The 19,641-nt window shown below is 34.0% G+C and overlaps 1 protein-coding gene across 1 annotated transcript in view; it reads left to right on the top strand.

The window, feature by feature from the left end:
- Positions 1–2,673, top strand: part of LOC124353984 (signal recognition particle subunit SRP68) — a 39,287-nt gene extending 36,614 nt beyond the window's left edge. Inside the window, exons 10-11 of the mRNA XM_046804086.1 lie at positions 269–512; positions 2,366–2,673. Coding sequence (XP_046660042.1) covers positions 269–512; positions 2,366–2,611 — 490 coding nt within the window. The 3' untranslated portion in view covers positions 2,612–2,673. The remainder of the gene's footprint in view (positions 1–268; positions 513–2,365) is intronic.
- The last annotated feature ends 16,968 nt before the right edge of the window (positions 2,674–19,641 follow it).

Below are 19,641 nucleotides of genomic sequence, written 5' to 3'. Positions count from 1 at the left end.
AGGAAGCCCTCTAGAGAAAGGGGTATTTCAGGACTTCCAGGATCTCATTCCTATTGGTCAGGTCAAGATACTACCTGAAGGTTGGAATGATCAGTTTTGTGAGATTCTTGTAGTATTACAGCTTTTTATATACACATAATAATGTCTTTACAGAAGTTTCTCTTGTTTTTTTATTTTTGTAATCTATATTGTATTCAAATTTCTACATTCTAGTAAAATGTTTGTATCCTTACCTTTCTCACTGTTAATTTTTAAAACTTGTATGCAGATGTTTCTACATAGCCGAGGTGTTATCGGGGATGCGTCGCTGGCGTGAGGCAGGTTCAATGTACCAGCGAGCAGAGAGCTATGCTAGGGCCGCACAGACATCAGTAGCTGAAATGCATACAGCGCTCACTCAGCTGATAGAGGAGGTGGATGGTGCACGCTACAGCAGCCTGGCACATGCGGTATTGGAGGATGATAGTAGTGAACAACCTGCACAAGCTGCCACTAGCAAGGCCAAGAAGAAGGTGAGTATATTGAAAATTCTAGGTTTTGAGGTGGGTCGTTTAAGCCACCCATATTATTATATTTTCACATTAAAAAAAATCATAACTTAGTTAGCTTATATATATATATATATATATATATATATATATATATATATATATATATATATATATATATATACACACACAAGGGCTATTCGGAAAGTAGATTACGTTTTGGAATTAAAAATTACCTAAAATAATGTTGTTCCCATAAACTTTACACAACTGCCGATAGATTTCTATAGGCTTACAGTTTTTGGCAGTCAAAAACCTAATTACTGCGCGCACCTCACGGCGGGATTTTCAATTGCGGCAGACATTTCAAACAGGCACTGTGACTAGACGCGTTACAACACGAACTTCCCGCAAGCACGGCTAGATAGCCACTGAGCGGTGCAACGTCCTAACACCAAGATGGCCGCGCTAGTCCCGCCCCTAGCGGCCACAGCGCAAAACGTAATCAACTTTCCAAACAGCCCTCGGACTATATATATAATTTATCTTTTTTTAACCCTTTCAGGGCCAGGACCAAATACGAGTGATGTTGCAAAATTTTTTCACATATCATATCCCCTTGTGACTAGTCAAAAGTGCCAGGCTAAAATTGGCGATTTTGCAGTCTCTTAGATTAAAATTTATAACTTTTCATAAAAATTAGAGAATGACCTAAAAGTTGCACCAAATTACTCGTATAGATATATACTATCAACAACAAAATATATAGATGTAGTTTTAAGTAATTTAAAATTTAAAAAAAATAATGTTTTAATGGTTACATAAAAAAATTTTATTTTTTATTTTTTTTGTAAATAACTAAAAAAGGAAAAATAATTTTAATGTGGGAAGCTATTTTATTATATTGTACATTCAGAAAGGAACAACCATACAAAATGTTGTGTTATTTCTCTCATAAATAAATTTTTTATGACACATTTTGTATAAATACGCATAATTGTACTTCGCAACATTTTATAAATGATAAAGCAACTGACTCTTACACTGCAAGAAACTTAAAATAAGTATTCACATTATGGATGTACCGGTAAACAGATGTTGTAGGATCCATAAACAGTTTCAATACAGTTAAATGCATAGACCTCCAAAATAAAAATGATATTCATATTAATTATCTACAAATATACCAGGGAATAAAAAAACATAAAACTTTAATCATTTGACGTCGTATTTATTTAAGAAAACTACGAATATCAAGGCGGCAATATATTGCCGCCTGGCCCAGAAAGGGTTAATCATTAAATGAATGGTATAAATAAAAAAAAAAATCACATAATAAAAAAATCCCACATTTGCTCTTCTGACTCATACACCCTTAGGGGGGATGGGAGGATCATGACAATGTCATGATGTCATACCTCAATATCAATGCTTTTATCTTCCTTTATGTGGCAGGATATTAAATCAGCTGTGAGGGGGAACGATTGTCACTTTACTCGGCTTAGTGAACACCCTAGGTGGGGTTGTGGTAGGAAACCGCTCTTGGTGGATTCATTGGACACTTGGTTTAAGTATTTATTATGTAGATTTAGGCAAGTATCGCTGGGCGTTTGCCTTGATATTAAACGAAATCTAAAATAGTGTACTTTGGTGTCAACCGTAGTTTAAGATGTCATAATCGTTATCAACTGATATTATTGAAGGATTTGGAGATTGTGGTTGTTGCAATCAAACCTTTTGGCCAGCACCTTCCATCATCTCAATTACTACATCTTAAAATTTATATCCTTAATGTCTACCTATTTGTGACAAGTAATGATATCAACTTTCAAGTAGCATAACAATCATCATTAATAAATTTTACTGTCTTGTTGCAGATTCCACTTGTAGATCGTCTGGAAGAATATCGCGAGGACCCAGCGCTTACCACCAAGCAGCCCAACGTTATCAAACTGCCACCCGATATGCAGCCAGTGCCGTGCAAACCACTTTTCTTTGATCTGGCCCTCAACCTTGTCAAGTATCCATCTCTAGAGGACAAGCTGGATACAACTGGCAAGAAGGCAAACCCTGCTGGGCTCACCAGCTTTGTCAAGGGCCTCTGGGGATGGGGAAATAAGTAATTAGTTACCCCTTTCTTTTGTTACACTACAGTGGTTTGTGGGAAATGCAATTTTCATTTGGATTCTGAGTTTTATTTTTCCCACTGCTCATGTTAGATATCAAAACAATGAATAAAAGTTTTAATTTTAAGCTAAAACAAATTATTCAGTTATTTATTTGCTATTCAGTGTTTTGTTTATTTGACAATAATTGTTTGTATTTTCAGTTGTATCTCTTACTTATATTTTTTATTTTGCTCATAGAAAGGAGCTAATATTACAACTAATTGTTTAAAACAATAACAGGCTGTTCTTTATGATACCACATCATTTATTAAAGTAAAGTATCGTTAAAGGAAATTAATAAAGTGACACTTTTGTCTTAGAATTCAAATATACAATCTGATCAATTATGTATTGTTTGATGACTCAAGCTAATATAGGCAAATGATCCCTTGAACATAAAATAAACAATTTTGACTAAACAGACATTTTTATAAAATAAAGAAAACTGTTTAGTCCTAGGAGTTTAAATGCAAGAAACCTTGATATTCTAAGACACAAATTACTGTGAATGTATTGCATTAATATTTTGAATAATGAATTCATATAACAGATAATAATTTATATCACACAGTTCAGAAATTATTAATGCAATTTGAAAGGATTGCCAAACATACAAGGCTTTCCCAGAAAATAATCTCCATTTGCTGACTGTATGGAAAGTGGGGGGTAGCACGATGAAATGGGAAAGTGCGGATCAGAAATGCTCCTGGCCATCAGTGCGGGCTCCTCCGCCATTCTGCACTTCTGCCAATAGAAGACAAACATCCCTTGAGGTTGTACCTAAATTTAATCTCAGATTATAAAAGCGCTTGCAAAGGTTAAATTTATTTTTGTGACCTAAAATACTTAGCTGCCTATCACATAGGCTAATAACTAATAGTAGATAAGGACAAGGAATTACTATGTTAGCTTCATTCAATTTATTTTTTAATTCTTGTTATAGGTTTATTTTGTTTTTCTAGTGCCTGTTATCATCTCAGATTATTAAAAGCATTCATTTTTTTTAAATTTCAATAGTAAAAAACAATTAGTCCTATACTAGCAGTTACCCTCTCATTTGCATGTAATTTTGTAGGTTTTGCACCTGTATGAGCACTTCTGGTTCAAGTGAATTACATTTCCGATGCTAATGTTGATTTTGCCTTGATGATACAATAAAGGAACAATATTAAAAAGTGTATATTTATGGTCATTTTAATCTACTAGTCAATATTTTTTACTGATTTTGCTTCTCTACTGATCAAGAAAATATATATATACATAAACAGCTCTGAAAAGCCTATTTTTGAGAGAACTTAGATAGGTTTCATGACAGTCCTTAAATGTATATTAAAAGTTAGACTACGTTGTATCTTATATCTGCGCTGCTACCCTGCCTGCAGTTACCCTCACGCAATTTTAGAACATTTAGAGCAGTAATTAGTACATTAGTTAAAAAGCACAGTCCAGTAAACTTTCACCTAGCATAGTTCTTGCTGACTACCTCTAAAGAAGTCTTCATGTCAAATTCTTACCATAATTATGTTTTGGGCATGTTGTAAGGTATATGAATACTTATCTAATTACTGAAATATTATTCGGGTTTTAAAATATTTATTATTCCTTATAGAATGTACTCGCCATGAATGTAAACATATCAAAAATAACAAACAATATTTACATAGAACAGTCAGGGTGGCCACCCAACCGAGAATTTAACAGACCTGGAATCTTCCTGAGAACCGGGAAAACTTTTAAAACAGTTTTCCATCTCCAAGAAGTTATAACACGAATACATAATTTGACAGCTCCTTGAATCAAGAACTGATTAATCTCGAAACATCGTATTTTACGTGACGTGGATTGTGAAATTATGAGTGAAGATCGATATTTATTGATGTTCGCGAGCTTTATCTGAGGGTTACCTCCACTAGTGAGTGGAGTATATACATATAGTATATACATATATGGTTAGCTGTACTCCTGTGCCGTGCAAACCACCTTCTCCCCTAAAAACTCGTAACAATACATTGGACAATTTGAAATCGGCCGACCGGTCGTTCCAACAGACCTAAAATATATAGTATTCACTATACAGGGTTAATAGTTCGGTTCGTTGAATAATATAATACGAGTATGTTTGACGGCTTGATAAGAGGTACAACAGGATGTGTTGAGTACACTAGAATTTCAGTTGGAGTTTTAGCAGGCCTGATAAGGTACCTCTTGGAGAAGAAATTAGTGTGTCAGCTACAACAAGTACTAATGCTAAGAAAGAAGCATTTGCGTCCTAACATGTTGCACAGCAATGACAATATGAGCTGAGGGCTAAGTGGCAGGAGAAACATTTATTGTCTTGATTTGGTGGCGGATAAGCGGCATCGTGTAGTGTCACCCTGCTGCTCACGTCTGTCGTGGCTAATGTTGAGTGTTCCCTATATGTACAACACAAACATTAAACTTGGCTCACTGCTTACCGCTTGTATCGCGGCCGAGGCCTCCGTTGGTCTATGAACGAGTGCTCCTCACACACGTTTTGATTGGTCTTCAGATTAGGTAGGTTTAAAAGAAAGAAAGTGATCTCGTGTCCGACTGTAAACATCACGTCTAAACAGGCCCAAGAGCTCTCGCGAGCGCTGCCGCAACCAGTGTCGAACAATTGTTTGCAAGAACAGGAGATCAGTGTCGGCTATTAAATTTTAAATTATAAACATTACCGATACGTCACAGCCATGTATGAACAGACGTCTCGCGTCGTATTGACTCTCGCAACAACCAGCGATACAACTGTAGCAAGTACTTGCGACACTTCTCGTGAGAAAAATTGCATATCTTGTTCACATTACGCGACAGTAGTTGTACAAATTCTCTTGCAACTTGACTTGCCTGTGCAAATGTAGCTGGTTGTCGCTAGTCTACAGACGGGAGACGGCTAGCACCGAATCGTAAGTTTTCGCATAAATGTTGTCAAACTAGTCTACAGACGGTGAGACGGCTACCGACCGAATCAATCACGCACGTCGATTTTTTCGTCGTCAAAGCAGGATAGTGTGATAGGACGACGGATAGACCGTTAGTTTTGCTCGATCAACTGTATTTACCTAATTGATAAATCTTCCCGCACACGTAACGATCTGTCGGACGATTTGAACCGTTCAAACCAAAAATTTAACGCATTTTAAAGGAGTCTTATACCCATGTATTTTGTAGACCATGACTGTAATTTTGTAAATTGTAATCTAATTGTGACGAGCCACAGCATTTCGTAATTTATTTATATATTGAGAGTGACATTTCGGGGTAATTCTTATGCATTACGAAAGGCAACATAAAAATATATTGAGAGCCAGTAATTGATAACAGTTGTGCTCGTACTCTGGGTGCAACTACAGAAGGTACTGTTTCAATGTACTTATTCTACAGATCGCGAACCAACCGCATTTCGACAACTTCTGTAGCAGATAAATTTCTGATGCTTTCTTCATGAATTGGTCTCAGAGGTATATATATATATATATATATATATATAATCATATATATATAATATATATATATATATATATTAGCCACGGTACTTTCTCGGAGACTAACTAGGTTACCGCCAACGATGAGAAAACTAGACCGCACGATAAATGGATAAATTTCGTGATTTTCATAATGGGAAACGTGCGTGGATTGTTATAATGTCCCTGGAATTTTTACGAGGGATTGAAGTCGTTTCCGATACTTGATACCGCGGCTCTTTTCACTCGTCGATTCCGATACCAACAGAAGTACTTAAATACGCTTAAAAAGATCATAATTTTACAATATCCTACATAAACATACAAAACAATATCAAATACTTTCATTTGACTCTACTTAATTAATTAGTATAAATAATAACACGCTACCTTCAAAAAATCATTTGCAGATTCAGGGAATGAGTATATTCAAAATTACAAGTCGTAGCCTCTACCTTCTCCCTTTAAATACGAGAACTGGTAGATTATAAAATGAGCTTCCAGAGTATATTTCCATGCACGTATACACACGTATATGCACGTATTCACATATATAGGGAAGCTGAAATTTCGAATCCAAAAATAATGTTTATTCGCGGACGACTATTAATCGGCAGTACGCAAATTACCGATTGCTAAAACGTTTGTGTACTTTCGTGTGAAAAATGTTATAGATATATTAACAAAGTACTGTACTTTAAAAAACAAACGATTGAAAAATTTATTATTTTGTCTCTGTACTGTGTACTTTGTGTTGTACATCAATAGATATTTCTATAAATGTAAATATATCCATACATTTTTACGTGCATAGGAATACTCAAAGATATTATTTTGTTTAATATGCCTGTTTCGATACACCTCTATGCCTGGGGTAGAATCGAACACCACAAAAAGAATTTTGATAGAAAAGAAATTAAAAGTGGACTTTATAAAAACCCAAAAAACAAGACCCAAGTTTTAGGACCATTTATTATTTTACAAAATCAGCAGCTTTTAGAACATTTCGTGTTATAAGTTCAAAAGTGTTCGATTCACCACACTTTTTACGGTATGTAAACACTCAAACAAGATTGTATAATATTACACATCAGTTGGCAACCTACCCACGTAAAACAATCCGTTCCAAAAATCATGGTTGTAAGAAAGAAATAAATCTATGCAACAAAGACAGGCTTTACCAATAACATTAAACATTCATTATAAAAAATGGCTATATTTCAAAATTAATGAAGAAGACCAATCAAATATCTTAAACTGAGTGCTACAAGTTCTTGTTGAGATAAATCTAAAATGTATCAACTATGTTATTTCCTGGCCTACGTAAAATAAAACAACGTATGAAAACCCAGCGTTTGAAATCTAACATGTTTAAACCAGCAATGGAAATTCAACGTCACCAAGAGTAATATTTCAAATTTCAATATAATATACAATTTTGAAGCTTACAATTATCTAACAAATATACTAGTACGGCAAAGACTTCCAACTCAATCAAAATTCAAAATAAGGCTACATTTGTACACGCTGCAACAAACCTCTTTTGCGGTATGCAAAATTATAAATTCAACTGGAATTAAAAAGCAATTTTCACAGAAAATTTATAATTTGTAAGAGAGATTGAACTTCAAAAAATGCTTTTATCAACTCTCTCATAAAAAATTTACCTTATAGAATATAAAGCGCAAACTTAAAATACACTGAGGGTAAGAATAATTGGACATTGTTTTTGATATAAAACATAATAAATTTAAAACACCACTATTAAAACACTGTTTGGAATATAATGAAAATTTGACGAAAAAAACAACAAATTTATTTAAAGAACAAAAACTACGTACAACATAAATTGGATCGCCAACCTCGTTCTAAAATCCAAATAACCATAATGGCTTTATTAGATACGGAAGAAATTTTAATTGGCTGGGAGTTAGGAAGCCTATTATTTGATGGACCCGGAAAAAATTTAATTTCCGTCTGTCTGAATATCCGCACGATATCTAACAAACTATTTGATCTATAGACCTGAAATTGTGCGTGAAAATACATTTCTATATGAGAAACTCTATATCGAAATGTACTCAAGCTTATGCAAGAGCTTGATGATGATGATGGTGCATGTCATTATTTATACTATTGAAACTTTGTGTAGTTTTTAACTGTCCTGGTCAATATAAGAAAAAGCACAATGCACAATTGTAATTTTAACCACATATATTAAAATAAACATTAATGTGATATAGGCGTTAAACATAAAACATGGCTTTAAACTCTGGTGCAAGTTAATATCTGTTCTAACGTATAGAGATAGTGTGTAATCCTTAGCACACTCTGTCCAGTTGTAAACTGTAGCATGCGCAACAGACACATGTCGGATGAAGCAGCGTAGGTTACCGGTTGCGTCACCGTCGTCGTGAAACGAGTTAATAGTTTTTAATTCTTCAACTAATTTTAATGATAAAATCACATGAATAAATAATCAATAATTGAATAAAACACATTTCAGAAATGTTATTAGAATTTGAAAATGTTTTATTGGTCCAATAAATTTATGTATTTAAATTTATTATAAATGATCATAACTATAAAGAAATGTGGTGAATTTCATAAAATTAATTCTGAAGATTTGTGTTTTAATTGAATACTAAATACTATAGACAAAAAGTACAGTAACGAGATTAAGCAGATTTATTGATAAATTATGAATACATTATGATAGTAACAAAGTTAATTAATAATGTTCCGTGTTATACTAATTTATTGTATTTCAATAATATTCTATAAGCAACAGCCACTGAAAATGTAAAAACAACGTTGGACTCACAAAGTTGTAACACAGTCGACCACTTCGCAACGTTTCATTCAGCAACAATTTCTGAAATAATACATTGCCGCAACCTGTTGTCAGTCGGCAAAATAACGTCGCAACGCGTTGCCGCTCAATAACGAAAAATTCCATCTCTAGGACTCAGGACTAGGAGCTGCCTTCTACATGCCTCAGCTATAGTTGTCATCCTTAATTAAACTCGGTGATTGTTTTCTAGTTACTTGGCAGAGTTATTTGCTATTTTACTATTTCAAAGGTAATATCATACATTCAAACATTCTTGGAAAAATCATATTCATATTTTTTTCTTATTCTCTGTCTGTAATTAAAGTTACATAAGGGTTCTCCAAACAGGAAAGATACCACTGGTTTAGTCATTAGAGATAATAATTGATTTATAGAATTGTTCCAAACATATTGTGTTACAATCGACTCTCGGAGCTTCGGATATACAATTTAACAAGGATGTTAAGAAAATAGCAAAAAGTCCATTACAGACAATCTATTTGCCAACGATGTACATATACCAACTCAGAAGATTTCAAAGGGCAGAGTACGATAAGTGAACTGGGGTTTTTATTACAATCACCGTTACTTTATACATCGAAAAGTAACTATCAATCGATATCAACGTAAAAACAAACAAACATTTCAAAACCGAGAAAGTCACAGTAAAATAATCTTTCAGAGTTTTTTCGTTTAGTTATTTAAAGTTAAGTATCTATTTAAGGGAAGTCACATTTATAACTAATTGATTTTAGAATCCCTAGATGTGTTTACAGTTGGTGCAGATGATTTAGTTACTGTCAAACTTAATTAGTATTAGTAGTTTATATCGATGGTTATAAGTTATAAGCTACTGAATATAAAATATACAGTTTATCAATATAAAATTCAATAAATATGGTTATATTCAACATTTCTATATAAAAACCGTGTTAGCTTATCGTACTTTTACCTGTTTCAAGAAATATGTATACAGTTTCAATAACATTTTAGGTATATCTATTAGTCTAAAGGCACAATGGTAATAAAGAAGTATAAGTATACAAGGTAACTTCCCACCTGACCTTGGTTTAACAATGTGAAAATGAATAAAAATGAAATTTTAACTATATGTAGACGTATATTATACAATTGTTAACTCTAACAAAATTAATTTATGAACCTAAAAGGTAGTTCCAGAATAGCAGATCGATGGAGTCTGTAAACATCTTTAGAATACCAAGTAGATTTACCGCAAGGTGGTTTCGGTGATCTTCTAATTTTGGAAGATAATTTAGAATGAATTTAATAATTTCTTCTTGTGTTCAAATCTTGATGTAACATTTATATTTGATACATAAAAGGCACTTTCGGAAGTTTTCTTAACAATTTTAATTGATACCATTGAAGTATATCCAGATTTGAATTGCTTGCTGCATTCAATCGACACACACCATAACTGCACACCATATGTCCATACAGATTTTATGATAGTTTTATATAATAGTATAACTTGTTCTTCAAACTAAATTATGATTTAAATTCGAGTACCCAAATCTGTTATTAATTTTAAAAACATGTATTTAGCTGCTGTCTTTTCGTCCAAATGTAGGATTTCAATCTAAGTCTTCTATCTAAGCGAATGCCTAGATAATTTATTTCAGTGTCTTGGGTTTAAATGAACTTCATTCAATGAAACTGGGTGACAAGAATTTTAATTCAATTTAAACTTTATGTGAAACTGATATATTTTCGTTAATTTCGATTCTCCATGACTTAAACCAATTATTAATTGCATCTGGAAAAAGTTGCAATTTGGTTATATTCATTTTTCTGGGAGGTCAGCGGGATATAGTATGTATAAAAAAATGGATCAAGTACACTTCCTTGAGGAACTCTATATTCTATTGAATGTAGCTGAGCATAACAAACTTGATATTTTATATTTTTTTAAATTGGTTTGAAAAATCTGATTTTAGCATTGTAATAATAGAAGGGGGTTAAAACTTCTTAATTTTATATAATAGACCAGTATGGTACTCCTTATCAGGCGCTTGGTATCTAAAAATGTGGCTGAACAATAACTTTTAAAGAGCTCCCGTATCATTTCAACTACTCTATGTACTCGTTCTATTGTGCCATGATTTCGCTTAAAACCAAACTGAGGAGCAGGTACAGATGAAATAATTAGTCTGGGCGCGCGGCTCTGGCACTACTAGCCGTTCGGCCGCTCGAATCTATTTTCACAAAACTCATTCCATTCAACACATGAAATGAGCATTTTGCCATAATCGTAATAAAGTTAGTTATATCAAATTAAAGAACACATTTTTGTCTTTCCAACCAATACGTATAAAAAATGTCAATTCTAAAATAATAATGTCTAAATTAGTAAAAAACCAAGTTCAGTTTTAGTTTGGTTAATTTTATGACATGAAATTTTCGCTCTGCGAGGAAGTTTTTTATTATCCGGTCAGTATCAAACTTCCCGTGGAAAAGTTTTAGAAAACTTCGATTAAACTGCATTTTTTGTCTAAAAAACATTTTTCTACGACCCCTCATTCCGGGGAAATTAAGCGTTATCTTAATATTTATGAAACACTCGGCGCGCGAGCTTCTCCCAGTCTCAGTACGGTCTTCAGTTCTTTTAGCGTGAAAGCAATGACATTTTGGCTTACCTATAAACCTCACCTAATATATTTTCTAGGATAAAATACGGATAAAAGTTCAGTTTTAACATGTTAAATCTTAAACTGTCTTTAAATGGCTTAAATATAAAGCTAGATCCTTACATAATTGAATAGAACAGAACAGTGTTGTATTCAACATTCTCCACAGTTTTTAATGACAGAAGTAATTTAAAACATGTTAATAAATAATAATAAAATATGTACAAAGTTAATACATACGATTCAATCCAAATCTTCAATGCCGCTCAAGTCATCTGGCGCGTTTTCACTGCTTTCACTGTCACTGCTGCCGAGTGAAATGATCATTGATTCCACGAGATTGTCGATTTGGGGCTCAGCTGAAGCATAATCATTTTCAATTTTTTTCACGTGTTCGCACTTTCTGGCCCATTCCTCTGCACCTATAAGTGAAAACTTTTCTTCCGCTAAAGACTTAATACTTGAAAAACTGCACTGAATATTTCTACTGGCTACGTAGTTTTTCACTTCAGCCCAAATAAGTTCAATAGGGTTTAAGTCCGGGTGGTATGGTGGGAGCCGAGGCACAACATGTCCTCCACTGCTGGTCACTAGTTCATCAAGCTCATACCTAACAAATCTCGGTTTATTTAGGAGAATAACCCTGTACAGCTCCGGGACTAGCAAATCATCCGAAAAAGGTATTTGATGTTTAGAAAGCAAATCTTTCATCAATTGTTTCTTCTTACTTTTTGAAGTAGGTGCTTTGTCTTTTGTGCATTGTGATAGGGGGTGTTATCAACAACAATAACTGATCTTGGTGGTATGTTAGGCAGAAGTTTTTCTCTCATCCATTTCATCATTGATTCCGTATTCACGTTATCGTGGTAATCACCCGAATGACTCGATGCCTTCCACATTGTCAATGCATTGGGAACAAAACCAGCTTCACTTCCTGCGTGTATCATGATCAACCGTTCCCCTTTCGAAATGGGAACACGCATTACTTTAGTTGATTCGTCAGACCACGATGAACTTGACATATGACTTGTCAGTATATAAGACTCGTCTAAGTATATAATTGGACGTCCTTCATCTCTGTAACGTTTAAGTGCTCTTAAATACGAAATTCTTTTTTCTCTTATTTCATTAGTCTCGATCAAAAGCTTGCGGTTATTTTGTGTCCTTCTCCATCGAAAAACAAGTTCTTTAAGAATGTTGTTGAGGCTTGATTTTGATCCTTTTAAAGTCGATCCGCTGTTTCAATTCTTTATGTAACAAAGATACAGTTGGTAGCTGTTTTTAGAAGATGGAACTCGTACACAACTAGCCTTATCAGAGCTTTGTCAAAGTCATCCAATCCTGTAATAGGCTTTTTACGATTCCTTTTCAATTTGTTTGGAGTGAGAAAGCTACTTTCACCATTGTCATTATTAACGGTTAAATTTTTAAGCTCTTTATTAATTCTTGAGATTTCACGTTCTGAGACGCCTGTAGCTACTGTTGTTCGGACACGGGCCTTTGCCAAGGGAATACTTAAAGTTTTTTCATCAGCCTCCTTTTTCATGAATGTATATACATTAGTGTCAATTTCACGACTTTGACTGTGCAAAACTCTACCCTTCAGTTTTGATTTCACGCGGTCACACATATTGCTTATGAAATAAGCTTCTTACTAAAACAAAATAACACAATACAAAAACACTGAACGTAATAATTATTCACAGTTAACTGCACACAGTAAATACACACAGCTTAGAACAACTCACTGTTAATACTGAAGTTTAACGATGCTCACTCTATGACAACAGATGTCACACTGGTATTATATTGTTTGGAGGGAAGGTTTGCTGGAGGGAAAGATGAGTCACAAGTCAGCCAAGCCCTTCCGGCTGGCCCGACCTTGAAGTCCGCCACCGTGGCGTGGGCGTGATGTTTTCAGGAATGAGCGATTCACACACCTCTCTTCCACCCGCGCCATAGCCTACCACCGACCGGCCGCGCGCCCAGACATATTATTCTATCTGTACTACAGAATCTTCTTTGATTAATGGTTGCAGTGTTCTCAGAAGAAGCTTTTCACAGTTTTGAAATAATAAACAAGACGCTTATTGGTCTGTATCAGGTCAGCTGGGTAAGAGGATTCCCTTGTTTTGACATAATAATTAGCTGGGCTCTTTTAACCCTTCAAGTGCCACAGGTACTTTCTCAAGGCATATGCATGTGCCAGGGTGTTTTTTTTCATATTTGTAAGTAAGCTTTTGGGAAAAAGCTGTTGTATATTTATAACGTTATGTAGTAGTTACTTTTGCCAATAATTGTAACTCTTCGTATTTCTTTATTTATAAGCTTTTTGCAGTCGTTATTTATTATTGTTGTACTTGGCATTTGTTTTATATATATATATATATAATATATATATATATATATATATATATATATATATATATATGTATGTATGTATGTATGTATGTGTGTGTGTGTGTGTGTGTGTGTGTGTGTGTGTGTGTGTGTGTGTGTGTGTGTGTGTGTGTGTGTGTGTGTGTGTGTGTGTGTGTGTGTGTGTGTGTGTTTCACTCGTTATGGTTAATGATGGTATGATGGTAGTTTGTATTTGTAAAAGGTTTTATCTTTTTTTGGCTTTGTTGGTGTTTTTAGATCTTTATTACTTGTTATTCATTCTTAGTTTTTTTGCATTGTCACTTATTTAAAATATTATTTTTAACATTGTTACTCATTTGTATATTTCTTTTTTTTATTCTTGTTATCCATTTATAGTTTTTGGCACAGTTACTTATTTACGGATAGTTTATTTTTGCATTATTTATTTCTAGATTGCTTATCTGCTCAATTATTATTTATCATTACTGTTATATTGATTATAATTTATACATATTTTGTACACTGTCAATTATGTCTAGGAAATAAAGTCAAATTGCATGTTTGGCTTGTCCCTTTCATGTTTCAGCACTATAGTAATTAGCTACCTTGTAGTATGTTTATAGTTAAAGTGGTCTTTGACCGTTGGAATGAAATAAAAAGATAAAAAAAATATTATTAAAAATAACTACCCAACAGATTTTTATAATTTTGTTGTTTTTTTCTCATTAATTACAGAATACGATACATATCGTAACAAACAAAACTAGATTTATAAAAATTTCAGTTCTTATAAAAAAATGTTGTAGATGGAGTTTATATTGGTTACTGTTAACTTATTACATTAAAACATAAAACCAATATTTAATACTTTTATTTTTTTGTGAGGCCTTTCGATAGCAAGGGCCTCACAAAAAAATAAAAGTATTAAATATTGGTTTTATGTTTTAATGTAATAACTTATAAAAAAGTTGTCTACTCTTTTTACAAAAAATCAGCTTCAACCTAATTTGAGCGTATACTATATTTTTAAGATTTGTTTTCTTTATACCATGATAAAGGCCATTATGATTCTAAATAAAACCCATGCACAATATATTATTCTAGAATAAAAAACATGGCATTATGTGTATAGACAAAATGCTGTCTGGTACCAACATTTTATAAATTGTACATCATTTGTAATAGTTTAGAAATTACATAGTAATAGTGTAGTTTTTGCAAAAACTCTAATAAAACGTCAATATAAGACAAATAAATATGTTTAGTAAAAGTAGAGACCAATACTTGCTAACATATTTCCATAAAAGTTTAAATTTACTAAATAATAACCCTAATATATTTACACTGAAAATTCACGTTTTTCTGCTTGGACACAACTCAAATCACTACATTACTATGGTAAAGAAATCCTGTATAAGTTACTATTTTATTTTTGTATTTACTCAACAGATTGGTTACCAGCACATAAACAACAAGAAAGGCCGTTACGGAACACGGTACTCGTCCTCTACGTCGCGTGACTGGAAGACAAAATCATACCATAGGTACAGTCCAATTTTTTTTAACCGTAGACTCGAGCTGGGAGAGCGGTGGTAGGCGAGGGGTGCGGTGCGGGTGGATTGTAAAGGGCTTTCTGCAAACGTACGCTCAAGGTCACGCGCTTGTGACTAGCGGGATAGATGCGAATAGACGGTCGGACCTCTCATACTGTCAGTAAAGTTATATACCGTTACACAGAACTCTATGGTATATTTATTGTCCTATATCGACTGCCTGCCAGTTCAGTCAGTTCACTTGCAGCGACCTCGACGAGCGCTTCGTGAAAATTGCTTAGCCTATAATTTAGTGCGAATTTTATTTTTAACATTTTAAGTTTTGCTTACTGGAGTGTGTTTTAGGTTTAGTGCGGGCTTCTATATAATGGAAACATTCGTATCGAAGGTAACTTCAGGGAAAAAACTTCACAGTCAGGCAAGAGAAATAATTTGGCGAGTGAGCGTGTTCATGCTTAACGAAACTATTGAGCCAAACCACATACCGTTAAAGAAAGGTATAGAAAGAACAGCGGCAGCTTGCGGAGTTTCGGTTGGAGTAGTGAAGAAAATTCGTAAAGAGAAGAAATATCTTGACACCACAGATGATACAACGTGCTCATTTGCTACACCCAAGAGAAAGAAAAGAAGTAAAATCGTCACAGATATTGACGACTTTGACAAATGTGTAATAAGAAGAAAAATTTACAATTTTTTACAGATCCGAGCGTTCACTTCCTTCGCGAAAGTTATTAAAAAACACACTCGCAGAAGATTTAAATTTCAAAGGTAGTGTATCAAGTCTTCGAACAATTATTAAAGAATTAGGATTCAAATGGAAAAAAATTGAAAACAACAGAAAAATCTTAATTGAACGGAATGAAATAAGAGCTAAGAGGATTGATTATTTGAAAAAAATAAAAGAAATCAGATAAGAAAACAAATCAGTCGTATATATGGACGAGTCTTATGTTTTGTCTACTCACGTTACTCGAAAAGGTAATAATAATAATAATAATAATAAATTCTTTATTGCATTTGTTACAATTTTACAATTGTGTTGCAAGCGTCATATTCTTCCTAGCCATTCATACACATTGAAGCTCACTCAAACATACATACATCTCTCAACAATCATGCAAACAATCACACTCTCAACACCAGAATATTGGGTAGGGGGGTTACTAATTGTCCCAGCGGTATTGAAAAAACTCCTCAATCGTGTAAAAGGCACTAGACACCAAAAGATGCTTTAAACGAGTCTTGAAAAGATTCAGGTTTTGATTTTTGATGCATTCAGGAAGGCAATTGATTACTTTGACACCAACTTGAGATGGCAGCCGTTCAAAGGCTGTACTTCTGTGTGGTTGAATTCTGTAGTTGTCCCTACCTCTAGTATCATATGAGTGAACATCCCTGCCTTGAGTCAAAGTGCACCTTGACCTGCAGTACAGAGCGACCTCCAAGATATAGAGGGAGGGTAAAGTCAATAATCTAAGCTCCCTAAATGCTTCTCTACACGACTCTCTTGTTTTCAATTTCAAGATGGTTCTGACAGCTCTTTTCTGAAGTCTAAATACCCTTTCCAGCTTGTATTTAGAGCAGCTACCCCAAAGTCTGATTCCGTACTCCAAGTGAGTATGGACCAAGCCAAAATAGGCTGTTCTTAAGAGTTCAAGGGAGCAGAATTGTGCTAGGTTACGCAAAGCATAAATGCCTGAATTAACTCTAGAGCAAACGTTGTCAATGTGACCGTTCCGAGTCAACTCCTTGTCAAGATGTATTCCAAGGAACTTTGTGGAAGATGTTTCTTCAATGAGTTCATCATCCACCATCACAGTGATTTTGTTTTGTTCATTGCGCTGCTGAAAACAAAATTTGATGAAATTTGACTTTGAATTGTTTGCTTGCAAGTTCATTTCATTGAAATGTTGAATGCAAAGATTTAGATCAAGAAATGATTTGAGGTTGGTGTGATGGTAGCTTAGAGGGTTACAAAAGTAATATAAGAAAAGGCGATAGAGCGATTATAGTCCACGCAGGAGGGGACATGGGTTTCATTCGCAATGCATGTCTAGTTTGGAAGGCTGGAACAACCTTGGCTGGAACTTCGGTATTATCGCAGCCCACTATTTTTGGGACGAGTTTTCCTTATCAAAACCAAAATAAACTTCATTACACGTTCCTTCTTCCATAATTAATTGAAAAATACTCGATGAGACATACTTTGAGACATACTTCCTATCGCCAAATCGTCTTCAAATAGACGTACGAATGACCTGACATTTTCGAATAATAAAGCGTTGTTCTTTTAGTTTTTGTTTTCATTGATTGTCGTAATAACTTGCAAATTCCAAAATAAGTTAAAGGAAGTCTGTTCTTTTAAATACTTAAATTTATTTTGTCCCCGATAAGGTAAGCTCTTCCAAAAATACTGCCCTATTGATAAGTATCCAAACAACATAAGTTTCATAGATAACGTAGTAAAGAAACAACATAAAACTCGTATTTCTAGATACTTTGGAACCTATTGAATACAGCTGTCTGATTATTGGACAAAATACTCTTTTACTATATAAAATATTATCGAAATAAGAAACGTCAAAATTAGCGACACAGGCAATTTATGCACTTTTCGTACCGTCCAAATTAGTGACGCTGTGGCACTCAAAGGGTTAAATTGAACGGGTATGTGTTCCAGTCTTAGTATGGCATCAAATAATCGGCTTTCTTAGTTCTCTCAGTTTTTTCCATAATAAGAGTTATAGCCAGAAGACTAATGAGGATTGATATTGTGAGTTATAACTGAGCGAACTTCAGACTGTAAGTCAATTATGTATGCTGACGATACAACATTGTTTTGTAGTAATTCTAATGTAAGTACTCTTTTTAACCAAATTGACAACAGTCTTAAAAGGAATGTGAACACTGGTTTGATAGTAATGGCCTTTTGTTAAATGGTAATAAAACGCAATCTGTTCTTTTCACTCTTAGCTCTCTAGAACTTGGTTCACAAGATATAGGCTTTAGCGATAATGTCAAGCTATTAGGAATCAACATTGATTCAAAACTCTCATGGAGTCCTCACATTCAGGGTGTGTGTAACAGGCTTTCTAGAATAATATATCTTTTGCGTAATTTGAAAAAGTATATCCCAAAATTATATTTGAGAATGGCCTATTTTTCCTTTTTTCATTGTATAATCTCTTATGGTATACTGCTCTGGGGTTTATAGTTCCAGTACAAAAAACATTTTGTTACTCCAAAAAAAGCAATCAGAATAATTACTTACTCTAATTATAGAGCTCACTGTAGACCATTGTTTATAAGTGAACAAATACCCACAGTTTTTAATTTGTACATATTTCATTGTCTAGTTAGAGTTAAGTTGAGGATTGATTCTTCCTTGTGTAGGAATGACATTCACAACTACAACACCAGATACAGAGATTTACTTGATTTACCTCATGTAAGGCTTAGTAAGACACAAAACTCTTATTCTTACCTAGGCTTAAATATGTTCAACAAACTTCCTAGAAATGCGTGTGATATTGATTTTAAATGTTTTAAAACAAAATTGTACAGCTGGCTACTGAGGAATCCTTTTTACAGTATAAATGAGTTTTTAGATCTTTCAACCATTGACATTAGCTTTAATTGATGACCTTGCCTCATCTGTGATATTACTGTTTTAAAAATTTTGAATGTTTTGTATATAATAGAATTTTTACTTTTATTAATTGACCCTTTGGGCGCCAACGTCCGATCCATCGGACCTTGCAATTCCTAGCGGAAAGAGCCAACGTCCGATCCATCGGACGTTACGCAAAACTGCTATATTTTCCCGACTAAACAACTTTATATAGTCATATTCGGTATTTGGCCTTCCAATAAGTTGGTGAAACTGTATTTATTACTTTTTTATGTTGGTATCACTGGCAGCACAAAGAAACTAATAAACAATCGCCCTGTTTCCCGCCAAGCGCTCAGTGAAGCTTTCTGTGCTGTCATTTGTTCGTGTGATGCTTATACGTAGTGGATATTGCTGGCGTTGAATCTATAATTCTATTATTGATTTTACGTTATTTATAAAGTGTAATATATAATAATTTATAATGAGTAGATCGCC

This window comes from Homalodisca vitripennis, chromosome 2 (genome assembly GCF_021130785.1).
Source record: "Homalodisca vitripennis isolate AUS2020 chromosome 2, UT_GWSS_2.1, whole genome shotgun sequence".
NCBI lineage: Eukaryota > Metazoa > Arthropoda > Insecta > Hemiptera > Cicadellidae > Homalodisca > Homalodisca vitripennis.
This window is presented reverse-complemented; position numbering and strand designations above follow the sequence as displayed.